Raw genomic sequence first — 12292 nt, forward strand, 5'->3', positions numbered from 1 at the left:
TAAGGTCAACTTGTACAAAAGTCTTAATACTACATCTACTTCTGTATAACTAAATGACTATTTTTATATACGTTTCTGGAGTGCCAACCACTCCCAATGGAAAAGAACAAAATCAGGATCTCAGGATGTCCAGCCCCTGGGTGTACCCCTTTGGGGGTACCACCCCAGCCCTGCATTACCCAGCTGAGTCCCCTCCTAGACTGGATCCTGGCTACATGGGAGCAACATCACGTGGCACTGGTCGGTCCCCTGAACATCATTCCAATTTCACCCATGTTAATTTTTATTCTTCCTTCTCCCAACTTAACAGTTTAGACAGAGAGAATTTTGCATGCACCCCCACTCAAGGCAGTGTCTAATCTCCACTGCCTGATTTCCAATGAAATCTATGTGTTAATAGTCTCATTGACTTTATTTTAGAGTCACATATATAAATCATCACAGATCAATTATTCAGTAGCAATTAGGATAACACGAGGAAGGAGAATTACAGGGTGTGAAGATGTCCTAGAAAGTGTTTCATTTAATAACTATAATCTGCATTCTTTATAGTTAGTTACTGTTTTATGTTCTAGCAAATTAGATTGGCCAAATTTACTACTGCTGGAGTCTTTAGATATTAAAATTTAAAAGTATTTCTCTCTTACAAAACAAGCTTCCATTTGGAAATCTCACAGTAAATTGTTCTCTCCCGTCATATGTGTCCACTGATAGGCTGAGCCTGAGTTAATGGGTTGGCCAGGAGGTGCAGTGTGGCAGGGAGGGTTACAGAGCACTTTCTTTCTTGAGGAAGTGATATTTAAGGTGAATAAACTAGTGGAGAAGTTTGATCATCAGGGATATTCAAAACAGAAACTACAAGACATATGAGGGCTCCGGAGTTAAAAATGGGTGGTATACGTATAATATGCAATACTCATTGAGCATGTACTAAGTAGCTGGCACTATTTAAAGCACTTTAGAGTGCTTTATTATAACAGATGGAGAAATGGAGGCAGAAATGATTAAGTAACTTATTCAAGGTTACACAGCAAGCATGTGATGGAACTTTGATTTGAACACGGGTAGTCTGGCTCCAAGAAACTGGGCAGCAGAGGGGCACTAGGAAAAGTAGTGTGAGATGAAGTTGGAGAGGAAGGCAGAGGCCTGATATGCAGACCATGTTAAAGATTTTGAACAATGGTGTACAACTTCAAGGACTTTAAGGAGAGAATTGGCAGGATCATGCTCTTATTTTTTGAAGTCCTCCTATGGCCGCACTATGAAGAACAGATTAGAGGGGCAGGAGTGGGACAAGGAGAGCAGTTAGGACAATGCTATAGAAAGTGACCATGTTAGAGATGATGGAGTGATCAGGCTGCACTAGGAGAGGGTCACGGCTGGAGGGGTGTGGCTGATATTCCCAAGATTAGGCTGAGCTAAAGTTTCTAATTAAAGAATAAACAATGTTTAGGGAATTGAATTGGATGAATTCACAGAAAACAATCTCCTGTTAGAACATTGTTCTATAGAGTTCATAGCCATATTTCTAGAGAAATGAAAGATAATCTTTATAGACCCACTTTGTGATATACACTCCCTTCGGTAACAGAAGCTGTTTTCTGATTTCCAATTCAGGACTGTGGGAAGTAAGTCACACTTACAGCATACTCAGGTATTTACAGAAATTCAAATTGACAAAATGCTTTCTGTCCAAGGCCTCAGAGACTGAAAAGCACTGAGAATTATTAAATGAGCTACTTCTAAGATACTGGTTGGCACCTGAACAGGAGAATTATCAAGAAAGCCAGTGGTGCTCACTATTTACCAGCCACACCTCTTGAGTTCTCAGACACTCAGCTGTCCCAAAATAAAGGACATTCAGAGAAACTGGATATTTTGCTGTAATCCAACTTGTGAAAATTAATAGTTCACGCCAGAACAAAGGAAAATTTGAGTTCCTAGACCAAATGAGATCAGTCAGGGGGAGTGTCTGTATATACTTCTTTATCTTTTCTTTATTGTGGAAACCAAGATTATAATGGCGACAACTTTTGTTTTTCACTCTTTCCTTCATAATATAGGAATGAATTGAAACATAGAGGTGACTTGTTATCAGGTGATAATTCAGTTATAAAAATCAACATAATTATTTCTGTGATTGTCCTGTTAACTATGATATGTTTGTTTTATAATTTATAATTATTATTTTATGTTCTAGTAAATTAGATTGGCCATATTTAATACCGCTATTTAATAGCCTTTGGATATTAAAATTAAAAAGAATATTTATCTCCTGAGAAACAAACTTCCATTGCAAAAGCATAACAGTAATTGCTCCCTTTTGTCATATGTACCCACTGATTCATTGAGCCAAAGACATGCCAACACTACTTTTAGACTAGAGGAATTTTTAAAACTGCTCCTTGATTATGGATTTCTCTCCACATAAACAAAAATTTGTATTGCCAAATGAACTAAATATGTCATCAGTCATAATAAATCTTTAAATTATATTCATCAAGATTTAGAAAATGGAACTATATTAACATTTATAATTTTCTCTAATATTTTCTTTAGTTTCTACCTTCAGATACTATTTTTGTTTTATTTAAATTCATATAGATGCATGACTTTTAGTGATCATTTATCATGAAGTCAATCCACTTGTTCTATTAAAAAAAAAACCATAAAGCTATACGTGCATAGGGAAATAAACCTAGAAAACATGTGTTTCCCTGTTGAGAACCCTTGCTAAAAATCAGTAGTAGCTCCTGAGCAAATAAGCAAGAAAAAGACATCATATCATGAGTCATCCTTCCTTATTTTTCTCTTGATTGAAAAATTAGATTATAATATATGCCTTCATACCCTCAGAAACTAATGAGTTCTTTCTCCAACTCTAGAGTCCACCTGCTCTCTGTTGAGACACATTCCTACCTAATAGACAACGTGTTCGGATAATTTGTACTATAAACTGAATGGCCTCCTCCCTTTTTTCTCACTGCTTAAATATTCCAAGACTAGGGAATTCTTATTGATCAAAAACTTTTCATAATTCAAATGGCCCACAACGTATACACGTGTTTGTGTGTGTGTGTATATAAATATATATATGTATATATATACATATATATATACATACATATATGTGTATATATATATATGTATATATATATACATATATATATATATGTTACGGTTTTAACATTAGGGGCTCAACCATCTCTTTGAAATGGGCCAGTTTCACGTCTTCATCAGGGGGAGCTCTCTATTGGGCAAACTTACACGTCTTCAACAGTCTACTCAATGTAAACAGGAGGAAGAATGGGAGTAGGTGTGTTACCTCAGGTTAATCAAAGTCAGTGTCCTTGATGAAAATTAGATTGGTCATGTTTAATACTACCAGAGCCTGTTGTATTGTTAGATGTAAAGAAAAAAGTGAATTACACCTTTTAAAAATGAAAGTGGATATTCCTGAATTTTAGATAACAAAGAGGAGACTCCATCATTTCATTTATGTTATTTTCATTTCTTGGCATCTTGTACTCTCAAATCTATTATTTTACTTGCCTTCAATTAGATTAGATCCTGTAAGTGATTCTAAAACTGTAAAATTATATAGCCTTAACTTTCTATCCTTTTTGTCTTAATGATACTCTTACAGACTTCAGAGCAATTGGTTTTTATATGACCTTAATAGTATAACTTATGCCCACTTTTAGGCCCACTGTAGTTGCAGAGACCATGTTTTAGAGGGGATAGTCGAAATGTGAAATCCTGACTGTGCACATAGGGCATCCAGACATTGCGTGCTCTGTTGATTAGGTCAGGTTGGCATTGGGGAAAGGCAAGAAGGAATGAAATGTTAGTCTACGTGCAGCACCAAATCAGCAGAACAGTGAAACAATGAAACATGTAGATAGGATGTGACTTTAAAAAATGCTTCTTTGTCTGTTGAGAAGCTACAAGGGATCGCTCTTACGTTGTCTTCGTAAGACAAAAAGCAAAAAGCAAATCCTAAAAGCAAAAGCAAAACACAAAAAGCAAATCCTAAAAGCAAAAGCAAATCCTGAGGTGATCTTTAAAGGAAAAGTGACTCATTAAGACGTATTTCTAGGAAAGACTGGTAGGGGAAAAGGAAGTGGGGAAATCAAGCACCTAGGGTGCAGTATCCAGCAGGTCCTGCAGAAGATGGTGTCTGGACAGTGAACTTCAGAGTGGTCCTGACAGATGAAACAAGGAGTGTGCTCATGTCCATCCACCACTAGCAAAGGACTGCATCCAAGAACGTAAATTCTCAGCAACTTCTAGTTGTCCTTGCAGTCAGCCAGAGGGCAGTCCTCTGACAGAGAGACCAGGTGCTGGCTATTAGCAGGGAAAGCACAGTGGATTCTGGGGTGTACAAAAATGATCAAGAGTCTCAAGGCGGTAGGGTGGAGCACTGACAATGTCTGCTATAGGACCCAGGACAATTTATGTATTAGTTCTATGAAACATCTAGCCAAAAAAAAAAACATTCCACTGCAATAAAATCCTCCAAGAGAGCTAGTAACAGCTCAATTCTATTATAAAACATTTCAGTAGTTATAAAACAAAGGATTACTTCTTTCATGTAGAAGGAAATAACACATTTTATAAATTATATTGAAATTATATCACATTTCATGCAAAATATATTCTCTCTGAATTACATAAACTGTATTATACCTTAAAATGGGGAACTATCATTCCCCCATTCTCTTTTAGGGACTTGAACAATCACAGGGGAAGAAAAACAAGGCCAACCTTGAGTTGAAAACCAAACCCCAAAACAGATTCTCCTTCTCTTTAGATCTCCTGTATTTTCTGACTGATAGGAGATGATATGAGAACGAACCATTAAAAAGACATTTAAGACCTCTTTTATGAGATTTCAAGACTAAAATGTTAAATTTATGTTGTATCCTCTCCTTCCTGCTCCATAAAAAAAAAGTAGCTTAAGAAAACACTAAAACCCCCGGAAACAAGATTGCCTGAAGATATTTCCTTTGCAGTACATCAGTTCACATGATTCTAAATAGGAGATATTTAAAGAGCATAAGAAACTTTAAGAGATGATAATGATGGTGTAATTTCAATACAGTATATAAAATGTGTTATTTCCTTTACAGCATTTTAAGATTATCTTCTGAATTCTAAAAATGCTTTGTGTTCATTGACAGAAACTGTAGCATATTAGTACTATATGTGCAAATATGTGTGGAAATGCTCAATATTATTATATAATGTGTTATACTGGGGGTGCCAAAAAATGTATACAAGTTGACACTTTGGTCAATGCTGCTCAAACAGTAGTTCTCCATAATCAGAAGTGTCTGGACGCTGATGGTAACCACTTTGAGCACCTCTTGTAATTGCAGAAGTCAAACGTGACTTGTATTCATCTTTTGTTATCGGCATATACTGAGTATTACAATTTCAATACAGCTTTCCTTTTTAAAAATGTGTGTACATTTTTTTGGCACCCTCTTATGCAATATCGTTGTTCCAAAGCCTCAAGGCATTTTACTGAAATAACCTTTTTCATCCTCAGCTAACTTTTTGATACAAAGTTCCAAATTTTAAAGATTTATAGAAATTGAAAGCAGTTACATGGCCTATCTTCATCACTAAAGAGTATTATATTAACTGTATCAATTGTATACTATACACTGGATGATCACTTATGAGGAAAATTTGATTGTCTACTACTTTTAAAATTAATTTTACTTTGGATATGTTTTTAGTTTTCAGTAATGAAAGTTAAATTTTTCTTTTTAAAAACCTTTAGTTACACATGGAATATTCCAGTTAAATGGACTGAAGGTGATACGTCAAACATTACATTCTACAATAGGTCAGAAACAGAAGGTAAATATTATCAATTGATTTATTTCTTCTTTGAATTAATATACCACATTAAATTAATATAAATGTAAAGAAATAAGAGCAAATTGGAACCTATGATGCAAATCTCAGCTAAAAGACATCTCTTAAACAATTTATTGATGACTACAAATCTTTATCTACAACAATGAAATTTTTCCACCTTGAGATATTCTTTTTAATGATTTACCAAGACTGACCCAATAATAAATACCCATATCCAAAAGAGAAGGACCACGTACCCAACCATTGGAGGATCAGTCTATAAATTTTCTTCCTTTCCTTCCTCTCTTCCTCTCTCCCTCCTTCCCTCCCTTCCTTTTTTCTTTCTTTCAGTCCTCTCTTCTTCCTTTCCTTCGTTTCTTTATATTAGATTAGTAAGCCATTGAATTTCTTAAAATGTTATGTGACAAGCCTGATGTTTTAAATATTGTCATTAAATTATACCTATCATTTTCCCGAATCAGCATATTAGACTCTTTACTTACTCCAAATTATCTTTTCTAAGTTGTGATTTGTCACCGGTAGCTCAAGGCACTATCTGTATCTACATCCATCCACCCATCTATCCATCTCCCTAAATGAATTACTTTGCGTTTACCTGTGTTAAACTCAGCTCACTTAAGTTGATTTCAAATATATTTCTGTATTCTATCTCCATTGATTTGTCTTTTTCTTTCTTGAAAAATTTTAGTCATATAAAAAACAAGAAGACCTGATCATATATTCTCTGCTCCAAATTGTTGAAAAAAAATAATAATTAATAAGGCATGTTTTAGCACTTATCCCAGAAGAATCCTGCTTTTTATACTTTTTACCATTGTTTTGTGTTCAAAAACCATTTCTTATCTACGATAAATGAGACTCTTCTTCACCCCATCTCATGAGGACTTGGTTTCAGAATAACTTTCACCTATGGCTCCTATCCTTTATTTACATATGCCTATTTTTTCCTGCAAAATACTCTAAAAAATATAATTAGGTAATATTTCCCTTAGCAAGTAAAGTTTTACCCTAGTTCCAGTAATTATTTTTTAAACAGCTTTATTGAGATGTGATTCACATGATATGCAATTCACCTACTTGAAGTGTACAATCCAGTGGTTTTTATTATATTCACAGATATGTGGAACCATCAACACAGTCAATTGAAGAGCATTTTAATTACCTCAACTCCACAATCTTTAGCTGTTAACCTCTCTATCTTCCCATACTCCTAGCCCTAAGCAACCACTCATCTACTTTCTGTCTGCATAGATTTGCCTATTCTGGACATTTCATATAAAAGGAACAATATATGTAGTATTTTGTGACTGGCTTCTCTTAGCATAATATCTTCGATGTACATCCATCCTGTAGCATGTGTCATTATTTCATTCCTTTTTATTGCCAAATTATATTCACGTCATATTGATCTGCTACTTTTTGATTATCTGTTCATCAGCTGTTGGGCTTTTGGATTGTTTCTACCTTTTGGATATTATGAGTAATGCTGCTATAAACATTTTTGTGCAAGTTTTTGTGTGGATTCTGGAGGGGTTTTCTGTTTTACCTTTGGGGTGTTTTACTTTCATGACAAACTTTTTGTAATTTTTACTTTTATATAATCTCTACCAGCTTTGGTATTGTCAAGGTAACACCCCTTTTTATTAGTATCACAACAAAACTTTCTCTTGATCATTTATACTAACAATTACTTTAATTGTTGTGATCCACAATTCTCCTTAATTCTTCCAGAATTCCCAAGCCAATGCCATTTTGTCTTTGTATTTTATATGATTATATTGTATTTGAGTACCATGCTTTATCTTTTCTGACCTGTCTTCTGACCATTTTCTTATTCATAAGCACATTTGCCAAAGGAAAATGGAGAAGACAGAAAAAAAGACACCTTTAAGAATCTGTAATAGCACTGATAAAAGGTGTGATAGGCTAGGATTCCTTTGGGAGGTTTGCAGTGGATTTGGTTTAATTATTACTACATATTTTCCCCATTGGTCACCATTGGTTAATTGAGGGTTGGAGGAATGTCTTGGAAACTGCTTGATTTGCTGTTTACAAATTGAAAAGCATGAATGTTTCATCTACACCCGGGGTCTCCAAACTTTTTTCAACGTTTTTCACCAAGGGCCATATGCAGTAAAATACACAAACAGCCGGGCCACTCACTCGAGGTAGAGTATGTATTACCTCACCTGGTTTAATTAAGTAAACTAAGTATATTTTTGGAATTTGCTGCGGGCCAATTAACAATGGATCATGGGCCGCAGTTGGCCCACGGGCCGCAGTTTGGACACCCCTGATCTACACCAGTATAATTTACCCAGCATTTTCATGGAATAAGCTTTCCATATAAGTGAATTTTCTAGATAAGTAAAACTTACTCAAGTGCTTCATAAAATACATTTTAAGAGTTAGCAACAATAAACATTTTTCCTTACATGTATTACATATATATTAGATAGAATATTTGAATAATAAATTTAATTCCTAATTAATTAAAAAGTTAATCAGTTCTTCCAAAGCAGTGTTTATTGAGAACTAACTTATGCGGCAGACACAGGGAAAGGCATGGAGACAATACTGGGAGGAAAAAAACACAATCCTTATCCTGCGGCACTTACTGTCTAGGGAGGATGCTGATGGGTAAACAGGCAAATATAATACTGTCATAAATGCCTCCTCTGGTAATAGCCAAGGGCACTCATTGGAGAAGCACTGGGCCAAATTTGGGGATTCAGGAAAAGTTACTAAAGAAAAAGACACCTAGGTTTAGAGTTTGGGTGGCTAAAAGTAGTGTTTAAATGGGTGATAAGCTTCACCAAGCATAGACAGGAATTGTGCCCCGGACAGAGTATGCTGGTATGCAAGTGAGAGAGCTGAGGACTCTCACAGAACTCTTCATCTCTCTGTCATTACAGTTAACACTTTTTTTTTTTTTTTTTGCTAAAACTATTGACTTATCTGTCTCTCCCTTCCCCATAGAATATTCCTTGAGGAAATGGAGTTTATTTTTTGTTGTGGTGGTGATTGTTCTCTATCTCCTGCAAGTACCTACTAATTTTTTATTGAATGAATGAGCGTTAATGTCCACAGAGCTTTGATGACAGACTTATTTTTATCTGAAAGGTCAGAATCATGACTGGTCACTTAGCCAGAAGTGAACTAGACATCCCTTCCTGCTTCAAAGTGCCCGCTCCATTCTTAGGCAATGCACTAAGTTCCTGTTTCCTGTTTAGGGACATCTTCAACTCTCAGCTCAGAGCACAGATGATGATCAAGTCTTGAGTGTACAAAATGGGCAGTGAGCTCAGGTTACCAGCCTTACCTCTCTCCTCTGGGTTTCTTTGATGATTCATCAGTTAGAAATTTTCCAGGCAATAGTGGGACTTCCCCACCGAGGTCTTTTATTTACATGTGTATTGTACATAATATTTTAAATGTTAAAAACGTTAAACATGTAATTTGCAGCAAAAGAAGAGGAACTTTATCACTGGCCATTCTAACTTGCCCTGAAAAACCTGTCCTCTTGCCATCTGTAATATATTTTCTGCTGTCACTTTCATTCATCCTTATTCCTAGTATTATTACTTTATATTTTAAAAACCATTATTGTTGTTTAAGCTTCTTGAAGATACAAACTACACAACGTACTCTTCGTTCCCTGCCCATTCTATTCACAGTAAGGTGCTGTGCACATCCCAAGATTTACTAAGAGTTTTGTAAGTCGTTGCTTAATGAAGTCTTGCTTGCTGACCCCCTCCCACTGCTGTGCTTTTAGAGGTTATCTGTGCATACTTTAATTATTCCCGTCTTTAGTATCAGCTACTATTTTAGCTATTGTCAGTGCATCTAACTTTAGTAGTATACCACCTTTTTTTTTTAAATCTGCTGCTTTCTAACATTTAGAAGAATTGAAGATTAACACATGATATTGTATAGCCAATCTTGTTAACACATAATGTTTTAAAATAAGCATTCCTAAACACATAGGGTCTAGGAGAGGTCTTAGGGCATAGGAAAGGGTATAGACTTCGTGATGACTGTATTACTAACTCTCAGATTTGAGGATCCATTCTGGATGGTTTAGATAGCCAAATTCTGACTACCATATTCATAGGGTATTGCTAAAATTTGATAGTAGTTATATTCGAATATTTCATATCAAAATAATGATGGAAATATATTTTAAAATTATATGTTTAAAATAAATAATTTAACAAAGAGAGAATAAGAAACTTTTTTTATTCTTTCCAGCTGAGACTCATGGAATGTTAAATTTGGATTGTATCATTATGGATTCAATTACTGGATTCAGTTTTGCAGGTTCAGAAGCTCAGTTTCATCAAGTCAGCCCTGGTCAACCAAGTCTTGGAGTAGTCATTCACATAAACCAAAGCCATAAGAATGCTAATTTGTTAATTTACACAAATAGAAAAATACTGACCAAGGTGAACCAGAATACTCATGTCAGCTAATTAGATTTTCTCTTCCCAGGAAGAGAGTTTACTTAATAAGGGTAAAGAAAGAGTTCAGGTAGATCAATTATTTTAGAGATGTCATCAAGCTGATAGCCTTATATCTTGCATTAACAAGGGAGTTTAATTATTGCATTTAGAGGTGTATAAAATTAGCAAGAAGCAAAACAAAGCAATTTATAAGAGTATTATGTGACCATTGAATTTCCATTTTTATATATATAAAACAAAATTCCAAGGTGTTTACAATATAATTTCCAATGAAAAGGATTACTAATCATAAAAACAGTAAGGTTCCATTGTGTGTATTCTGTGTTTGTGTGTGTGTGTATGGAAGATGCTCACACAGAAACACACACACAGGAGATAAACACATAATGTTACTTCTATGCGTCATCTGGAATAGGCATCAATATTTTAGTCCTATCTACTTCATTATGTAACTAAACAACCCAACAGTATTTTGCCATTGACAACTGTTCTGAAAGTAGCATGAACTTGGAAAGTCTCTAACTACTAATTTCCTGGATCTCAACTTCCTCATTTATAAAGTGAGAAAAATCACAGTAACTCTAGACAGGCTTAACTAGGTATATCTAAAGCACACTAAAATACTGCAGTATTTAGATGGATTGCCAGGAACTTCTCAATGTTATTTATATTTGCTTTGCTATTTATAGAACTGGCAGCATATCCCCTTTCATTATAATGAGGATAGCTACCATCTGTTGGACATGTAACTATATGACCGACACTTTACCTATGTTATTTTATTTAATATTCACAACAGCCCTGTGAGGGATTTTTATCCCTATTTCCCTCATGCCGAACTGGGACACAGAGGTCAAGTGATTTGGCCAAGATCAAATAGCTAGTAATTCATAGAGCAGGATTTTTATTCTAGATCTGTCAGACTCAAAAATTCATGCGCTTTCTTCTGTAACACATGGCTCAATGCTTAGCAAGAGGCTCTCCTCCTGATACAAACATTCAAAGTATACGGTTCCCAAAAGATTAGCTTCCTTTTAACAACTTGTCCATGGGAGAATGACAAAGAAAGATAAATATTACATGAGTGAGGTAAAGGTTTATAATTTGTCAAGTACGTACTCTGAAAGATCCTAAAGAAACTTATTGTCTTGTTGAAGAGTGTACAAATACATTATGAAAAACTAGTGTGTCTTGGATATCTTCCAAACCTCGCAATCACTTCCAAAATTTAAATCATTTTTCCTCGGAAACGGACTAATTTCCCACTATTCTCTACTGGCAACACCATTATTCATCGAATCATGCAAGACATTTTCCCCACCTCTAACTATCCACATCAAGACAAAAAAAGAATTGTATTGATTTTACCTGTAATGTTTTTCTTGAATACATCACCTCCTTTCTATTTTCATTATCTATACCTTAATGTAAGCCCTCATTCTCTCTTGCCCTAGATTATCATAGTGGACTCTAGAATCGCCTTCTATTATGTCCCCCATATCACTATCAAAATTATCTTTCTAGAAAACAGACTTGAACATGTTGTTTCCCTGCTTAAAAACCTTCTCCATCATGGAAACAACCAAAGTGTCTTCTGACAGCTGATTGGATAAAGATGTGGTACATATACAGAAGGTGCCAAAAAAAATGTATACACATTTTAAGCAAGAAAAAAAAATGTATTAAAATTATGCTGATGGTAACCATTTTGAGCATCTCTTATAATTGCAGAAGTCAAATGTGACTTGTATTCATCTTCTGTTATCGGTATATATTATTACAATTTTAATACAGTTTTTTCCTTTCTTAAAATGTGTATACATACATTTTTTGTCATCCCTTGTATACAATACAATATTAATCAGCCATATGAAAAGATGAAACACTGCCATTTGTGACAACATGGATGGATCTTGAGAATATCATGGTAAGAGAAA

The 12292-nt window shown here is 34.9% G+C and overlaps 1 protein-coding gene across 1 annotated transcript in view; it reads left to right on the forward strand.

The window, feature by feature from the left end:
• ENPEP (glutamyl aminopeptidase) overlaps window positions 1-12292 on the forward strand; it is a 97944-nt gene that overhangs the window by 55504 nt on the left and 30148 nt on the right. Inside the window, exon 11 of the mRNA XM_081051031.1 lies at window positions 5792-5871. Within this exon, the coding sequence (XP_080907157.1) occupies window positions 5792-5871 (80 nt within the window). The remainder of the gene's footprint in view (window positions 1-5791; window positions 5872-12292) is intronic.

Source organism: Rhinolophus hipposideros (assembly GCF_964194185.1).
Source record: "Rhinolophus hipposideros genome assembly, chromosome: 1".
Classification (NCBI taxonomy): Eukaryota; Metazoa; Chordata; class Mammalia; order Chiroptera; family Rhinolophidae; genus Rhinolophus; species Rhinolophus hipposideros.